The 17,902-nt window shown below is 49.2% G+C and overlaps 3 protein-coding genes and 1 long non-coding RNA gene across 10 annotated transcripts; 2 read left to right on the top strand and 2 right to left on the bottom strand.

Moving 5' to 3' along the window:
• Positions 1 to 4,910: 4,910 nt before the first annotated feature.
• On the bottom strand, positions 4,911 to 7,747 carry LOC133391412 (uncharacterized). Its single transcript, XR_009764906.1, has 2 exons — positions 6,309 to 7,747; positions 4,911 to 5,498 (listed from the first exon to the last, which is right to left on the bottom strand). It is a non-coding gene; the product is annotated as an uncharacterized LOC133391412 (long non-coding RNA).
• Positions 7,748 to 8,130: 383 nt separating this feature from the next.
• On the top strand, positions 8,131 to 10,110 carry LOC5666965 (uncharacterized). The gene is made up of 3 exons (XM_001687828.2): positions 8,131 to 9,428; positions 9,540 to 9,872; positions 9,944 to 10,110. The coding sequence occupies exons 1-3, from the start codon at positions 9,292 to 9,294 to the stop codon at positions 10,107 to 10,109; spliced, it is 636 nt and encodes a 211-aa protein (XP_001687880.2). The 5' UTR covers positions 8,131 to 9,291; the 3' UTR covers position 10,110.
• Positions 10,111 to 10,144: 34 nt separating this feature from the next.
• Positions 10,145 to 12,301, top strand: LOC1269631 (dual specificity protein kinase zak2). Its single transcript, XM_308274.4, has 3 exons — positions 10,145 to 10,539; positions 10,630 to 11,025; positions 11,109 to 12,301. Coding segments are annotated over exons 1-3 (1,287 nt in total). The 5' UTR covers positions 10,145 to 10,537; the 3' UTR covers positions 11,998 to 12,301.
• Positions 12,302 to 12,327: 26 nt separating this feature from the next.
• On the bottom strand, positions 12,328 to 17,183 carry LOC1269630 (tafazzin). Of its 7 annotated transcripts, none has more exons than XM_061645727.1 (7): positions 16,330 to 17,031; positions 15,996 to 16,155; positions 14,555 to 14,683; positions 14,182 to 14,196; positions 13,772 to 14,015; positions 13,319 to 13,571; positions 12,328 to 13,243 (listed from the first exon to the last, which is right to left on the bottom strand). In XM_061645727.1, the coding sequence occupies exons 1-7, from the start codon at positions 16,339 to 16,341 to the stop codon at positions 13,193 to 13,195; spliced, it is 864 nt and encodes a 287-aa protein (XP_061501711.1). In that variant the 5' UTR covers positions 16,342 to 17,031; the 3' UTR covers positions 12,328 to 13,192. The 7 variants fall into 7 exon arrangements, with proteins under 7 accessions (XP_061501711.1, XP_061501706.1, XP_061501712.1 ...); XM_061645722.1 differs by lacking the exon at positions 16,330 to 17,031 and adding an exon at positions 16,233 to 16,308; XM_061645728.1 differs by lacking the exon at positions 14,182 to 14,196 and having other exon boundaries at positions 16,330 to 17,183.
• Between the last annotated feature and the right edge of the window lie 719 nt (positions 17,184 to 17,902).

A 17,902-nucleotide genomic window follows, 5' to 3' on the forward strand; every position in this document is an offset into this window, starting at 1 on the left:
TGCACACTTTGGTCAAACAGGGCAACCGTTTAGGGCCAATCAGGCCAAGTGGCTACTTGCGTTCGGGCAGTTAGTAGTACGAGTAACTGTTTCAAACTGCGGCTTGACCTACCGAATTTACTCATGTTTGCTCGTAAAGGGTGGTAACGAAACGAAAAGGGGGACACCACCATCACCATGTGGCATAATTCCATAAATACCAGCTCTTCCAGCACTTCTTATGGACGCGCGCGACTAAACCACACACCATTTGCATATTCTACTCGAAGGCACGTATTGGCCTGGGCGTATGATTCTATGGAAGCGTACAAAAAGGGTGGCTAAACATACTTCTTCGCCTCCATTTGTGCTGACCGAATCGAAATCGAATTCTTCGGCGTAAAGCAAGCGCCCGCGCGCGCCTGTCATAGTCAATGTGTCATGCGTGGTGTTTCCATTGCGCTTCACCAAAATCACAACCCCAAAACCCTTAACGAGCGATCATCAAACGGTGACAACGACCCGAAACACCGCTTCCTGTCTGTCCGGTGTGTGGAATTGTTATTAATGACCCCGATCGATGCCGGGTGGGTGGCGGTGGCACAAATTAATCGAACACTTAACAGCCAGTTGTGGTTCGATCGCACCGACCCAATCGAGGGGTCATCGGAGCGATCAAGCGCGCACAAATTGTCTGCACAACTGTTTTTTTCTACCGCATCCATAATGTGGAAAAGTGTACATCCAACATTATGTGTGCAATGTGCAAAGACGACGACATTAGGAAATCATCATTCACGGCGCATTCCACAGCCCGCAGCAAGTGAAAGGACATGTGCGCGTACGGTCGCGCGCGCGCGCACACACGCGTACGGTCTTGGCGCATCCAAGATTGTTTGTGGTTGCGCGTATAAATATTTAAGCCCCCAATTAAAAGGATACGTGACACCGATAGACGATCGGTTGTTATTTCGGCGCTTGAGTTTGAGCCTTTTTTTCTCCAAACATATGCAACGCGTGTGGCGTCGTTTCATTGATTTCGGTTTCGGCTTCGATATGGTGCAGTGATTTCTGGACGACGACGACGACGGCGCGCCTTCGATACCCAAAACAAATGCCCAGCAAATGCAGCAGGCACGCTTACCGGTGTTACGGCAACGGTGTTTATTTGTCTTACAGCACCCAAGACACAAGCCAAATGTGTACCAAATGCCGTTTTGGGTGAATATTTCGGACGGTTGGACAACATACACGCGATCGCGATCGGGGCTGGAGAATCGATGTGTACATCAGCGCGATACACATGTAGGGAAAGAAGAATGCACGTCCCTTTTTTGTTCGGCCCGCGGTATGGCTGCATCCATCACGGCTCACCTGGTTATGCTACTCGTGATACACGTGATGCAACCCCCCACTGCCATTCCTCTCTCAACTACTGCAACGTGTGCAACGACCGAACTGAACTCAACCGAAGGGATCGGGTGAAAGGGAGGATCAGTGAAAAGGAGGAATGAAGTTAGGGAGGGCAGAAATAACACAAAAAAACACCTAGGCTAGAATAGTACGTGCTCTTGCTCTTGCGCATCGAGGTGGAAATGTATGTACACGTGGTGGGGCCGTAGGGCCTAGTACCTAGGGCGCTCGCAATACTTACCGCTGCAGGTTGCGGCGATGCGTTGTAACGCCCCGGCCCCGGGTGAAGGTGATGGTGAAATTGATATGTGCGCGGTGTTTTAAGATGATGATGATGACGACAGCACACACACACACAGATGCAGGGGGGGGTTCGTCAAGGTATCGCGCGAGAGTTGTTGTACCGTAGCGAAGATCCATCGTCCACGAAGAAGGCGATACATGTGAAACAGGAGAGAATAAGAAAAGTATAACAGCACAAATTAGTTAGGGAGTAGAATGAATGTTAAAACAATAAATTTTTATAGCTTTGTTTGTAAACATTATGTGTTAGTTCCAATCGAATGTTTAGTAAACCGGGTGAATTATAAATTGATTAGTGCAATCGATCGAACGATCAACCGGATCAACTTGTTTGTTCTTGCCATAAATCATCTAATTTTCCCAAATTTGCCCATGGAGATTGAAAAAATTCTATCCTCCAACACTGATTGATGGCAACCAAATGTCAAACAATCGTTCAGATATGGTCTTACAACATTGTTTAAGGTAAGGTCCCATTTAGCATCAATTAATCTATAGATTCAAGATCTGGTAGGATGTCTCTGCTGATCACGCAGCTGAAGAAGTTTGGGTGTAGTAAAGGTTGTCCCCATGGACAGAGGAAGAATCAAAATACATACTGGTACAGAGAACGAAATCAAAATCACTCCAAGACCTTGTTCCAATACATCTCTAGATGTTCAGACAGTTAGAATTCAAAAGATTACGGTTATCTTGAACGTTTTGGAGACAATCCGGTAGGACATGATGTATCGACAGAAAGTTGCTCACCAATAACCTTGTCCAAGCACGTCCAATGGAAGTTTTAGGCACAAATCTTAAGAATCTTGACAAATATTTAGAATATGATGTGATCTTAAGCAATCCAGTTGACCGTAGGATCTCCCGAAGCCTTCAGCACAACCTCAAAGCCTAAATGACCCCCATTTGGTTATTTTGGACCACTCAGAGGATTCAACTTCTTCCAAAAACCATACAAGCTCACCTGGAAAACTATTCACCTTTTTAGTAAGAGTAATGCCAGGGAATTTTCCAACGACCTGCAAGCAAATGATACCGTCCAATTGGGACGATAAATCTTCCTTTGGAACGGCCCATCTTGATAGTAGCCAGACCTCCATATGGAACAAATGTATCAGAGCATCCAAGCAACCATACCAAGGTTCAGACAACTCATCCCAAGCAACCGACACACCTCATGTAAACAATGCTCAAACCCCCGTAAGCTCTGCACACGATCGTGATCTACCACGGTCTACGGTGTTGTTCTACCAGCACGGTCGATGATTGATGGCTGTTTTTTCAAGTGTTTCTCACACGACCCGTTACTAGTGCTGTGTCTAACGTTTCTAAACAAAAAATGGGATGGGGCGGGGTGAAAGAAAACCTAAAAAAATACATTCAAACATCAACAGCAACCGGCAGACCACATGTCGTTGCTTCGGCCACCTCAATCGACAGACAGCACACACCACCGCGGTGATTGAGGATTTCATTACCGGTTCACTTTCTGGGACGGCCGAGTAACGAGCAATTTGAAACCCCCCCCGGGGGTGGGCTTCCGGGCGGAGGGTTTGAGGCTTTATTGTATCGATCGGTGCGATGATGTGTGTGGCTTAATTCAAGCTGCACACTTCCGTGGCAGCAAAGTGATCTACTAGAGAGGGGAGGTTGTTTCAAGTACAGCGAATAAAAAAACACACGCGAAAAGTGATTCTAGTTAGTTAGCGATCGTGTTGACGAGCCTTTCAAATGGGGCACGAATCTGCACAACACGCGCCGCATGGATAGATAATTTTTCAATTAAAAAAGACTTGTAAAAAGCCGATCATTTCAACAAAACGCACCACCAAACGCGTAAGGTTCGCTTCTTTCACGTAAGTGTATCAAATTTCTCCCTTCCTTTTTTTCTCTCCAGAACACAATCACGGAACCGTTTTCTTTTCCCTTTTCCCTCCATTTTCTTGAACATAAAAAAGAAAACAAATTAAACAGCGAATAAAAAACCACACCTCCTTGGACAGGGCGTGGAAAACCTTACACCTTACACCAAAAGGCTTCCCAACCCGCCCCAACCGCTGCTAATGTGGGTGTGAAAAGATAAAAGCCTTTCCCTTCCACGTGCACTCGATCTTCGTTCGCCTCGCACGATCCCTTGCACTTTTTTGTTTGTTATTGACCCTCCTCTCCTCGGCGGGGCAAGAGGGTGAGAGAGAGAGAGAGAGCACCGAAAAGCCATTCCAAAGTGAAATTCGGAAGTTGGGGTCCATGGCCCGGGAAAACTGCCGAACAAATAACGAACGAACGACGACGCAACCGCAGGCGTTGGGGGCCACCATCGAGAGAAAGCCATTTAGATTAGATCGTTTTGTTAAAAATTACATTAAAAATTCGGACTGAACTGGTGTAAGACCCGAAAAAATGGTGGGTGAGGGGGGGGGGAACACAGACCCATAAGCAAGTGAAACTGAGTTTCTCCAGACCTCGGGGATTGCGCCGTTTCATGGCCATTTGGATGATGGGTTTGACGAGAGGCGATGCGTCGGTTTGCTTGTAAATATATAAACACAACGATGGGGTGGTGTTGTTACTTGTCGGGGAAAAGGGCGTGTAGAGGGGGGATTTTTCTTGCCTTATCCATACTTTTCTCCGCATGATAAACCACACAACCACAGTGGCGAGCGCGAAACAGGGCAGGCAGGAAGCTTTAAATGATTAGCTTAACAAGGGGGAGAGAGAGAGAGAGAGAGAGAGAGAGAGAGAGAGAGGCAGCGCAGCACTGGGAAAGGAAGCAACGCAATTTTAACTGGAGCAGCAGCCTCCGAGCGGTTCCCCTTTTTATCTCGCTCGTGTGTTTGTGTGTGATTACTTGCCGGAGGTTTGACTGCCCGGGCAGGGATTGACTAACTCAACATATAAGCTAATTTACACCATCGCGCGTCATGGGTTGGTGGATTTGGTTTACCAACTCATTTGCAAGTGTTGTCCGACGCTGAACCAAAGGGGGTCCCCGTCCGTCCGTCCAGCTTAGCTAATAGGCGTACAATGTGTTGCATTAGTCATATCTGCATAAAGACTTTAAGCGGTTTCGTTCGGCCAGCCAGTCACAAAAATGCATAACGTCGCCGCACGATCGTTTGTTGCTGATCGATGGTGTTTTGTCCCCCCGCTTTTGCTCATGTTGTTACAAATTACCCCGCCAGACCCAGGCAGACTTTGGGCTGTCTCTTTCGAGGTTTTTTTTTGCTGATTGAATTGCTTGTTTTACTCGTATGACGCCGTCGTTTGCCATTCCCACGACTTGCGTGCAGAAAATGCAGTTTTGTTCCCCAAATGTGCGACACAAAGAAATATGAAGATTGTACACAACAATATTTGTCACATTCACACACACAGCCGCAATATACCAAGTATTGCACCGAAAGAAGGGAAATATAAAAAAACGAAGGTCCAAAAAAGTGCATTCCAGTGCGGGGGGTGTTGCTGCTAGTGTTACTACTTACGGGATTTCATCAGGTTATTTTTAGCGGTTTCGATCTTGAGCGTGATCTTATTTTCCGCTTTGGTAGTCATCTTGATGTCGCCTCGCCAAAGCACACGTCTCCAGACCGAAAAGGGGAAGGATGGGGGGAGGAAAAATTCACTTTACTACACACCACTGTTGGCGTCGGTGTACGCCTTATTTGCTTTTGATTGGTTTCGCACAGCGCACAACGAATTTCCTTTCGTACTGGGCGCACTACTATAACCGGACTGTTTTGCGGTTGCAACACTCCAACGATATCAACACAAACTTCTTTACACTGAAACTGCGAACGAATCAACTGTGAGGCACACGATATGGAGGGAGAGAGTGAGAGAGAGCAGAAGAGACAGAGATCAGCAAATTGCAGCAAAATCTAATTTAGCGTAAAATGTATTGCAATCACTTGATTTTGTTGTCTCTTCGCTTCGTCTGGGAAGGAGGAGGCTCATCCCCGCGGGGCCAAGAAGCGTACATTCGCAATTGAATTAACACTTCAAACTAAGGGACACAGCATAATATTGAAAACAATTCCACAAGACGATCACACCAAAACACCATCACCAAACACCGGTGCTGCGCCGGCCAAAGATCGAGAACGAGGATCAAGAAACATAAGGAAACTTGAAAAGTTGGATGATCAACGCACTCTCGTTCTCGATCTTGGTCGCATGATCGCTTGGTGTTTGTGTGTGTGCGTGCGTGTGTTTGTGTGGAGGAAGTTGTTCGCCCCAAACATGGTGACAGTGGGACTGATTTAGTGGCTCTATCTTATCGTCCCTCTATCCCATCGACCACCCTCAATGTAACGATCTTCTTAGCTGCCTTTCTCTCTCTCTCCCTCACGATTTGTTTACGCGTCTTTTTGACATTTACAACTAGCACTAGCACATGTCGGGATTCTCGAGCCGGTTTCTAGAGCAACGCTCATTTCTTCCTTCAATCGTATCTAATCATCACACAGCAGGCGAGGTTGATATCCAACCTTTGACTAAACAAATACACTCACACACACACAACCACAACTCTCTGCCAAGAACGTGTCACATTCGCACACAAGTTTTACGCACACGCTTGCCGGTTAAGGATGCTGCTGCGGGATCGTATCTACCTGGAGTAACAGCGAACAAAAAGGGCGCACTTTCAAAGGTAACGACGCCCTTACGCCTCTCGCGTACGATCAAACATACACACAAAGAAAAAACACACACAAATACAGAGAGCGAATGTGTAGAGCTGCGTATTTTGCGTTGGCTTTACGTCCGACGACTCGCGATTTTGTGGCGTCCGCACCGATCCAGCGAAGAAGTTTAACAAAGCGGTTTACGCACCGCAGGCTCGGTACCTACCGTGCGGCGCAAAACATCCGCGCCAGGGGTGAGCAACTTGTCCGCGCGAGGTGTTTTAAATTTATGGAAGAAATTCAAAATCTTACACCAAATCAACCTGATAGCCTATGATACATTATCTAACCACTTTATAGCACCGAATTGGCTCTTGATTAAATGCGATAAAAATATCAGAAAAAAGTACGATGACGGACGATTGATGGTAAACTCTCAGAGGCTCTTGGTCCTTTCAAAGGTTTGCCTGTTTCCTGTTCAAATTGAAGTTAGAGAAGGTCATCTGTGAAATCATATTCTCTAACTGACCTCAAATTTTGACATTTCGCTAAAGCTCATGACTGCTCAGCGGTATCGCCCAAAAGACAAAGATCATGTAGCATATTTGATTCTGAGATTCAATCGTACCCTATTCCAATATGATGTCTGATTCAAACTAATAAGATGTCTGATTTCAGAAGAAAGTTTATGTGAAACGTACAGCACCAGGACGGCCAAGATCGAACATTCCTTACGGTACTTAGTCTAATTAGCCCGTCGTGTGGGAATAATGGCACATCAAAATGTCAATCCAACATAAAACGCAACCCAATCTCGAGCCCTTGTGTACTAGTTTCTCTTCCCTGCCTTTTTTTATACGGCTTCGCAACCGAACGAGAAAGGTACTCGGGGATGGGCCGGTTCGGCGATCGTGCTCGCCTACTGCTGTTTGGTTTGTGACGTCACCGACGGAGCCGTTGTAAACGATCCGAACGAATCAAATCCTAACGGCCGGCGTGTGATGATGGTAGTAGGGAGGGAGAGAGAGAAACATACGCATACTGCTACGCCACGAGCCGTTGCGTTAACACACAACAATCTTGATCAAATTCACTCGCGTAACGCGTAACGCTAAGAGATTTCGGTTTAAAAAAACAACAACAACAGCAGACACAACGCTTGATAAAATAAAGATGAATAAATTAACGTGCATTTGCAATTCCAACGCAAACGTCAAGACGTATTAAATGATTCAAACATATAATTCAAAAGCTGGTAGTATTTCATCTTTGCTCTTTGCTTTCGTAGATCGTGCACACACACACAGCACCTTAACTTATCATACATACAGCACGTCTTTTGCACTTTCCCCCCTTTTTGAATAACAGACTGACTCCGTTGGTGTTCCGTACCCGCTGTGTTGGAACGTAATTGGATACACCCCAGGGCGCTTCACTTACTCAAACTTGGAATAGGGAGGGAGAGAGAGAGAATAAACCTTCTTCCCGCCAAAAAACACACACAAAATCCCCTTCATAGATGCTGCTACTGGTGCTTGTGACACAATTTCCTCCCTGCGACCCCTTCAATTATTGCCGGTCAGGAAGAAACGATGACTTCCCTCTTGTATTGACCTTTTTTTTAAAGCAACTAAATCCACCGACGACCTTCATTGGCACATTGGCACCGAGGAACTGGAGCGAAAAGAGAGGAAAGGTTTAAAGTAATGTCCCGGCCGGGTGATCTCCCTTCCGAAGGGCAGAGACAGTTGCTGACTAATCACAACACCATGATCTCTCAGTGTATGTGTGTGTGTGTGCTCGCGGATCGGATGTCCGGGTGAGCGGACGAGGGAGTACGCGCCAGAATGTATCCGCTCACCCTCGCACACACGCGCTACACCCCCGCGGGATGATGATAAATGATGGGTTGCCGCAGATAGAACCACCCCACCCCAGACAAGGCCAGGCAGAGGGGGTGTTGTTGCTTGGTGTAAAATCAGGGCGCGTGTTAATATTTGCTAGATTACTGCGAGCCCTTGGTGCGCGTCGGACACTCCATAGAGCACACACCAACACCAACACCACCACCATCTTCGGGGATGATGGTTTTGGTCCGGTGAATCAGCAAATGCCGCAAATGCGGGCAAGGAATGTTGTGCTGTGCTAAGATAAATCAGGTTTCAGCAACGAAACAATCGCTTCATTTAGCGAACTTCCGAAGCGAAGTTGGTGGTGCCCCTTGGCAATCGAGTCATCCTTGGAAAGGAATGAAGTGCGAGTGCGAAGAGCCTCCAAATCGTTCCTAAGTGGCACGTGCAACAACGGAATAAGTAACTTTTCCGACCTGCCTGACACCACGTCAATCACCTCGGGAAGAGCTACCGTGATTTTCCCGCCAGCACTCATTAAACTACCGCAGAATGGCCCAAAAGTTCTCCGAAAAGCAACGCCCTTCCCCGAAGCCGGCGATTGGCGTTAAGTTCCTCCAACACTACTAGTAGCACACACAGCCAACTGGGATTGATTTTTTGGCACGCAAAACTAATAAAAACTCATTGCTCAACTTTTGCACCGGCGAGTACCGCCCCCTATAAACATGCTCCACAAAGCCGTTTGCATGGCGTGCAGCTGTTCTGGCACTTCTTCTATCGGTGGTGCTAAAACTTATCTTCGTGCGGCACCACCAGGACACAGGCTTGCAGTGGTGGTGCTGTTGTTGTTTATTGCGCCTTTGCGTTGGAAGAGTTTTGTTTTTAGTTTTTCCGCTCGCTGCTATTAAACGGCGCACCCGGCAACCGTCCCCCGGGCGAAAGGGATCGGGGGGCGTAAGAACAGAGGTGTCGGAAAAGTTGTGCGGCCTGCCAGGTGTCGAACGGTGTTCACATCAACCTCGTGACCTACCTAAAAGGCACGTGGAGACCGTTGTACTCGATTTCGAGTTGCAACTGCAAGGATTGGAGCTTTTAGGGATCGTTCCATTCGTTAGTTGATGAGTTTCCACCGTAGAGGAAGGTTCTCGCTATCTGGACGGTACCACTACTACTACTACTACGACTACCACCATCCCGATACTACACACAGGATGGCTGTTTGGGGGAAAGTGAAAATTGCCAGTACCACCACCACGTACGTATGCCAACACTATATCAACACTTACCCTTCTCTTTCGGCTCCTGACCACGACCACCGGACACGATTGCGTAACTTCCTTTCGATTTCTGTTTCCTCCTCCTAAAGCTCCAAAGCTCCGCTGGCGCGCACTCCAAGCAAAGCCGGTTCATTGTTCAGCGAAACGCTAACGGCCGCCCTGGGGAAGCGGAAGAGCAAGTTCAAGGATATTACCGACGAGCTGAACCAGCACATCAACGCCGAGGAGCGGGAGGAGCTGTACCAACGGCCCCTGTTCAACGCGGACAAGATCCGGCGCATGATGGAGCGCATCGTGGAAAAGCAGTTCGATGTGGACGAGGAGGAGATGCGCTACGTGTACAATCCGGCCAAAAATCTCAAGATGTGCCAGAACATCTCCAAACAGATCAAGGATCGGATGAAAGCGATGAACTTTAAGCGGTATAGTACGGAGGAAGCAATGGGTGCAAAGGAGCTTAACATTTTCTTTCTTTTCTTCCCCCACCCCCCAGACACCGTATTATCAGCATCGCAACGATAGTGGAAAAGCAGCAGCAAGGAATACACTACAAAATGAAGTATATCCTCGATCCGAAGCTGGACGACTACGTGCGTTTGTATCACGAAACGCCTCACTTTTACATCATCGCCACAGTGCTGCTTGTCCACAAGGATTAAGATGGGAGGACGCGGGAGGTGAGGGACGCAGAGAATGTCCTTCTTTCGAACTTCGAAACTCAACCGAATGCGATCGTTCGTTGCCTACTGTGTTAGATTGTTAGAAGTGTTCACTGTGTGTTAGTGTCTAAGCACCTTGGGCCTTGTTTGCTGTGATCCCGATTCTCGAGTTGACAGACGGTCTCTCGGCAAAGGCTCCTCCTTTAGGCCCAACGTAGTACAGGCGTGTGTGTGTGAGAGTGTTTGTATTTTTGTGCAACAAAACACGTGTAGTTTGGATGCCCGACAAACATCCTTCTGTTCTCGCTTTCTGTTAGCAAGTAGCATCGCTTTTCCTCGATGGAAATTCGTTGCCTTCCGTGCGACATTCCAGGCCCCAAGTGCTCGCCCCATCCTCCCGTCGGTTTGGATGGATTGAGTGTGTAACAATGTAAGTGAACTTACCGCAAAGCAGCTTACTGCAGCAAAAGACCCATTCTCTCATTATGATTCACACTCACTAATGCACAACACAACACAGGACGTCCACCGAGCTAACTGTGCCGAAGATCGAGATCAGCTTCGACACGCCGAACCGGGACCGCTTCCTGCGGGACGACTTTCGCAACAAGCGCGAATCGTACGCCGTGCTTGGGCGCGGCAGCTACGGCGTAGTCATCAAGGCGTCCTACCGTGGCCGCCCGGTTGCCGTGAAGATCCTGGAGAAGCGATCGCACCGTCACCGCTGCCGCTACGATTCGCTGCTGAACGAAGCGAACGCACTGAACCTGCGGCACGACAACATCGTGACGGTGCTGAAGATCGTGCCCGGCGCACAGTACGGGCTGGTGCTGATGGAGCGCTTCGATGGCTACTGTCTGCAGCGTATTATTGGCCACCAGCGTAATCATCCGATCGCGATTCAACACAAACTGCTGTAAGTATCCGATACGTGATCGAACTGAACCTGAAGTTTTCTGAAGTGATTGTGTCGCCGTTCGTTGCCGGTTTTCATTGCAGGATACTGTGCGATATTATAAGTGGATTGTGTTTCTGCCACCGGCACAACATCGTGCACCTGGACGTGAAGCCCCAGAACGTGATCGTAACGGTCAGTGGTGCGGCCGACCAGCCGGTGGCACCTGCCGCCGGCAACCTGCCGTTGCGCAAGTATCTCTGCAAGCTGTGCGATTTCGGCTCGTCGATGATGCTGCAGCCGTGGCAGCCGAACGAAACCCTAGTCAACCGTGGCACGATTCGCTACATGGCCCCGGAGCTGCTGCGCGGCACCGGCGGCTTTACCGCGCGGGCGGACATTTACTCGTTCGGCGTTACCATGTGGCAGCTGGACGAGGGACGCTTCCCGTACGAGGAGATTACCTGCAACGAGGTGATCGCGTACAATGTCGTCAAGAAGGGGCTGCGCCCGGATAGCATTACCACGATGGCGTTTGGTCGGCGTGCGACCAACCTGCCGGCCGGTTTGCGCGACATCGGCTGTCTGCATGGGAGTTTGCGTGGCCCCATTTCGCTGACCGGCGGTGGTGGTGGTGGTGGGTCGAGCTTTACCGGCCGATTCGAGACCGATGCCGTTGACGATGTGCTCAAGCGCCAGGGCATTGCGGTGGAGTATCGGGCCAAGCGCCCGACCCGAGTCATCTGCCCGACCGAGCGCACCGATCAGCCGATGAACGATCAAGAGCTGAACGTGGCACGGATAATGGAGATGTTTGGGGGCAACTGCACCATCGCCAACAACGAGCGCATTCAGCTGCGACAGACGATGCGCACACTGTACAGCAAGTGTTGGGCCAGCGATCCGGCCTGTCGTCCCGATGCGCCTGCCGTGCGGGCTGCGATCCATCAAGCGCTCGAGAAGATCGCGCTCGGGAAGCGTGCCGGCAAATGAGTGTTCCGCTCGTGTTCGTTCCATTTTAAAGTGTGTATTTTGTTTGTGTGTGTGTCGTTTTGTGTTGTCCTTTTAGTTTTTGTCGGAAGAAACCGAGAACAGCGGTTTGTGCGTGCGTGTCCAGCTAAGTTAATAATTTAGGTAAATTATGCAAATGTTTTTAGCTCTGTAAGGGGTAGGGCGAGAGGGGCCAGTGGGTAGTTTCATCGTTGTGCTAGCGCCGTAGCCAACGAGTGTCTTATAAAAGGGAACAGTTTTCTTTTTTCAAATAAATCAGTGTGATTTTAGCATAAGGCGTCATCAACCCGTTGAGTTTGTTCGTTTTCCTTCTTTTTTTAATCCATTTCCGTATTTATTCCTTAAGGAGCGTGTCAAAAACCGCGGAACCGTTCGCACTAAACGTAAGCATGCTTGCGCACTACTACGCAACGGACGGGCTCCGTAACGTCGTCATCGTAGGTCGTAGTTTGCAAACTCTTATCGCTGTAATCGAAAGCTAGTGTGTGTGTTTATGAGTTAAAAACTAAGAATGGAAAATACTCAATATGGACGAGGTGGACGGGTTTTACACCTCAGTGCCTCGCTCGTGTCTCGAAGCACGCGTGTACGCGGCAACACAACCGTCATAGTCAGGTCAAGGGTCGCGGCGTCCCCTAACGTCAATCTAACGCCGAGATCTTTTCTTATCGCGGAAACCGATTCACTTGATCTCTCCCTCTCTCTTATACTCTCCTCCTTACTTTCTCTTGCCTCACGTGGCGACCTCGTGTGTACCGCTGAACGGAATATTGGTAGGATAGCATCTTCTGGTGTTCTATTTGACTAGATTTCCGGGCAACGAGTTCTACACGCAATAGCTCCGCTGCAGGCTCACATCGTAACGCTAAAATGCACTTTAACTCTGAATCTCCGAATCTGAAACGCCCCGGACAACGAACTGTAGTAACGCCTAATCTATCGGTAATTATTCTAAAAGGTTTTGATGAAAGTTAAGCAACACCACACACACACATACACAAACGGTGTAGTAAAGCAACGACCGCTGCTGTGTGTGTCTGTGTGTGTGTGAAAAAGGGGTAAGGTCTTGGTCATGAAGGTCTGTGGAAGACGCTTGCCGATCTCGTTCCCGTTCCCGTTCCCGTTGACGCTTGTTTAGTGTTTGGTCCAACCCGCGCTAGCCGGTCCCAGCTCGGGCTCAGCTTTTCACGTACTCCGAGTGCAGCCGTTCGGTTTCTTGTTTAAGTAGCTAAAAACATGAAGCATGAGGTATGATATTAATCAGGGCTAAATTATGTTTCCCCCCCTCCCATTCTACACCTACCATCATCTCCTCCTGGATACGGTCGGTAATTTGCTTTCGCGCCTCCTCTTCGCTCACCGGCGACGAGCGTAACCGTTCCATAAGAGCGCTTAGGTCGATCGGATTGCCGAAGTTGTACGTTAGCTTCTTGCCCATCCGGAGGTAGTAAGGCGGTTCGTTCGGCAGCACGTCGTCCATGCCGATGTGCCAGATCGGGATGATGATGGGCAGGTCGGGTGCTTCGTAAATTATTCGCCCGACGCCCCACTTGAACCTGAAAGTGCAATGCAATGAGAATTAGCGGTCATCGATTAGAGCCGGACACACTGTGTCGGTGTGTGGAATGGATGCAATCAATATTAATTAAACCCAGCTTTGGTTTAGTTCTTACAACCTTCCGACACCTTTCTATGGTTTCGCACGGGTTTTGCGTAAGCGCTGGAAGGTCCTTTCCCTGCCATCCCGCACACTCACCTGAGATCCTCTTTAGTCATGTTAACTTTCCCCTCGGGAAACACATGCACCCAGTCGCCAAGCTTCAGCTTCTCGATGCACAGATCCACCGCCGGCTGGTACACGCCGCCGCCCCGCACCACCGGAATGCACTTCCCGTACATGAAGAACAGCGAGTGCGCCTTGCAGGTGAAGCAAATGTCGTGCGCCGCCATTGACCATCGGATGACGTTTTTGTTGCAAACATTGCGCAGCTTTAGCAGCCCTACCAACCGAGGAGGGCAGGGCAGGGGGGGGCCAGAATAATAGAAGTGAAAAGGGGGGGAAAAGAAAAAATACATTATTCATTGAGCGACACGATGCGGCCGGCGAATTGGATGAACGGAGTGGCGTGGCTGCCTGCGAACAGTTTGTTAATTTTTGGTAATTACGCCTGTCTAGTAGTCCTGTGGGTGCGTGCGTGCGTACAGTAGGTCCAGCGCACGCGTCAGTAGAGTTGAAAGTGTTGCGTCGGTTGCCCCGAAAAGTAGGTAACGAAACGTTCATGGATCAAAATACGATGCGTACACATAATGCGCAAATGGGGAATGCACATTCCGTCCCACCGATCGCCACCGTGCGTACAACAAAGAATGGGCGTTATGTTACTCGGACTTGCTTACACCCTCGGACTTCTCTCTCTCCCACGGGGAGAATAATCATGGCATGCTAGGAATCGGTTTTTGTGTGTGTGTGTGTGTCTGTGCTACAACTACTACCTAGTGGGTTTTGGAAGAATGGTACACTGTCGTCGGTTCAACTTACCCCATATGCCTGGATCATCGAAGCACGAGTGATGATTGGAGACGGTCAGCAGCGACTTCCCTTTCGGCCGGTTCTCGAGCGCATTCTCCAAGACGTCGATGTTGTGGACGCGTGCTTTGTTCAGCCAGACTGTGCGCGGAAACACAAAAGCGCGGAAGAAAAGAACGATTTCCCAACAGTGGGAAGGTTGCAATTAATTGCTTGTTTTGATGGAAGGGGAGAGCGGGAGAGAGTGATTCGATCCACCGCATCGCTCGATTGCTTGCGTGTGCGTGCAAACACGTGGCTGCCTTCAAAGTTCCCAAACCACCGTTTTCACATAACTAGAAATCGATCTTTCTATCCCCTCGGCCCCTTTCTACCACATCGACCCTCCACCGTCCGCGTGCATTACTTGATCGTGGAGAAGCAGCAGCAGCGAAATACCACACAGCGTTAGAGCGTAACAGCAGCCACGACCACGACGACGACGACGACCGCGTGGTAATGAAAAAGGGAATGAAAAAACAAGTGCACACTGTGCCCCCTCCGCACCACACAACCGAGGGCGGGGGGTCGACCTTGAACGCGGGTCTCGGTGCGGGATTGCATGCGTTGCTGCCTCGCCTGCTGCGATGTCTTTACTCCATTTCGCACTGTTTGTTGCGCGCTTTGTTTCGCCACCAGCTACTACGCATCGCGTGTGCCCGAGGGCCTTTGCAAATGCAATTTCTTTTGTGCGTGTGCACACACTTTCGGTATTTGTCCGCCTGCTCGGATCCGATCGCATAAGGAAGTGTTGCCTTCTGTCCGTTTGGTTCAGTTTTAGGGCGAACCATTCTGGGATGGTTTTGGTTGGTGCAATGTTGCATGCATTTGGTAAACACACTCGATGGACGTTGTTGGGTGGTGGTGTCCGAGTGCCCGACCAAAAAAAAAAAACCGTTCCCACCATCACCGCTGTCTCGCAGTGATGTTTTGAAAAGCGAAAGGTGGCCGGTGAGCGACTTCGTCATCTTCGGTTTCGGAGATTTCGGCAACCGCGGTGATGCCGCCGCGTATGTTGTGCAACACACGGCCGAACGGGGCCGGCGACCGCCACCATCATACCCTCCCCCCACTCTCTTTTCGAACGTTGCTCTAAACACACTCATTTAAGTGGGTCAGTGGCGCGCTTAGCATGGCGCTTGATACAGATTTGCCATGTCCACACATTGGGCGAGGTATCTCGAACGATGGCGCTTGACATTCGAAACCTTTTTGCACCCCCCCCCCCCCCCCCCCGCTCCCAGAAAAGCGGTCATTACATAATTTGCGGTGCGGCCACACGAAAACATTACACATTACGGATGCGTGTAGTGCGCGCGCACATTCTAGCACTTCTTCTGCCGCAGGAACGGTGGCAGTTCGGGAAATGTACAGCACCGTGAAGCTCCCTCATCATCCCCCTCCCAATACATACCGATGACGATTTTGGAGAAGAATCCCACCAAACCAATCACACCCGTACTGGCAATGTGCCACAGCCGATTGGGACGCCGCAGCCTCGGGAATATCCAGTCGATGTTGTACGGGATGTGTGGCTGCTGCACCGCGGCCCCGTTTGGCGGTGGTGCCGCTGGCTTTAGGAGTAGATTGAACAGAAACGAACTCATGTTAATGGCGCACACGATCGCGGAGGAAGGCTTGCAAACCGGACCGTACGATCCGCGGCGGCAGACTGAGATCGGTCCGCGTGCCGTATCATCCGACAGGGCTGCGACTAGTGCCTGCCCTTCTTCGGTTCATTGTGTTACCTTCGAGTTCATGATGCCGCTTAGAGGATGATTCCTTACACTCCGAGTGTGTGTGTGTGTGCGCGTGGTTGCGAGGCACGATTGCCTATGCCGATGCTAATTTAATTAAATGAACTGTCCCCGTCCCCGTCTCCGCCAGGCCGCCAGCTCGGCTCTATTTCCCACGGGGGGTGGTGTGTGAGCTTACACCCGCAGGAAGCGCACCTTACACGACGATGCCAACCACACACACAGCACAGCCACTATCGCGGCGGGGTTCATCGACGAAGCGGGTCCTCCTCGCTTGCCTCTTTACGGTCGCGCAAAAACCGCGTGCAATCGTAGTACGCTGATGTTTACGTATTTTTTTTCCTCACTCTGCTCTTCACAACACACAACACACACACGCTGCTTCCTGTCCTTGCGCCTTAATCAATCTCAGCTCCGCGTGCCCATGTGACGTATTGGGTAAGTGTTGGCTATCCCTAGAACAGCTGCCAATCCCCTGTGTGCTGTACCTCACTGCTGTGCCCTTTTACGCACAAATCGCTTACGCACCCTTCTAGCTAGTAAAAGCACCACTGCTGACTGTTGTAGCGGACGCGATGATCTTGAAGGGAAGTTGTGTGTACAGTTCGCTTCGTTTCCAGTGGTAGGGAGAGACGACGGCCAAGCGATCTTCCAGCGCTTCAGCTGTTTTGCTGCAGTACACACACACACAAACACACACAAACGCACACAGGCATACGCAGTGCGCGTGCAGCGCCGCACACACAAACACACACACACACTTGCTTGTTTACCTTGCATTCCATCCGTACGTTCACTGTGGGCTGTGGCTGCAGTTCGTGAAGAGTGACAGTTCATAAAACTGTTTTTCCTACAAATTAAAGATTTTAAAAGGAAATTTATTGCATTACGAGAAACTTTAATATTTTCGAATAATATTAATGCATGATAAAGTTATACTCACTTAAATGTTAACCTCTGGAGAGAGCATCCTTGAAGCACATGGAGCCTTATAGTGCACTGTGGAGTAATTTTAAGTAATTAATAAGTTTTAAGAATTATTCAATATTGCTCGCAAAATTTCATAAAAACGATACACAATTCAACACAATGCAGTAGATTGTGGTGCTGCCAAATTTAGCTGCATATCTTATCTTGAAATTGCAGTGCTCGTTTTGGATAAAGTATCGCAAATCGCTGGTTTCTGCAAATCATCCACCCCGTGAAGCTTTCTTTCAAGATAAGTAAAATTGGTACGCATTTTTCTTCGTTTTTTTTCTTCTGCTCAATATTCATTCGTTCGTTCGTTTCTCTGTTATCATCAATCATCAATAATTTAAAAGGATTGTGAGGAATCGACCCCCGGCGCAACTGTCTGCAACTGTCGTCTGTCTTGCCCCTTTCTTGCATTCTCCACACTCGTGAGCCGGTCCAATCAATCGCTTACAATCCAATCGGTTCTGGCAATTGCACCCTTCTACATTCAAATTCTTCTTTTCGCACGGGGGAGGAATTTCTCATATAATATATAACTAACATTAAATTGTACTTGCGTCACTTTCACTAATAGATGCTACTCTCCCGC

Source organism: Anopheles gambiae, chromosome 2, assembly GCF_943734735.2.
Source record: "Anopheles gambiae chromosome 2, idAnoGambNW_F1_1, whole genome shotgun sequence".
In the NCBI taxonomy this organism is placed as follows: Eukaryota; Metazoa; Arthropoda; class Insecta; order Diptera; family Culicidae; genus Anopheles; species Anopheles gambiae.

Bases quoted from the DNA above. Each gene is read 5' to 3' on its own strand.
- LOC1269630 (XM_061645722.1), bottom strand. From the start codon at position 16,280: ATGATACGGCACGCGGACCGATCTCAGTCTGCCGCCGCGGATCGTACG. The intron at 13,572-13,771 runs GTGAGTGTGCGG...TTGCACTTTCAG, and splicing joins ATGACTAAAGAGGATCTCAG to GTTCAAGTGGGGCGTCGGGC. The intron at 13,244-13,318 runs GTAGGTGTAGAA...TCATGTTTTTAG, and splicing joins GTATCCAGGAGGAGATGATG to CTACTTAAACAAGAAACCGA.
- LOC1269631 (XM_308274.4), top strand. The intron at 11,026-11,108 runs GTAAGTATCCGA...TTTTCATTGCAG, and splicing joins GCGATTCAACACAAACTGCT to GATACTGTGCGATATTATAA.
- LOC5666965 (XM_001687828.2), top strand. From the start codon at position 9,292: ATGAGTTTCCACCGTAGAGGAAGGTTCTCGCTATCTGGACGGTACCAC. The intron at 9,429-9,539 runs GTACGTATGCCA...CTCCTCCTAAAG, and splicing joins ATTGCCAGTACCACCACCAC to CTCCAAAGCTCCGCTGGCGC. The intron at 9,873-9,943 runs GTATAGTACGGA...CCCACCCCCCAG, and splicing joins AAAGCGATGAACTTTAAGCG to ACACCGTATTATCAGCATCG.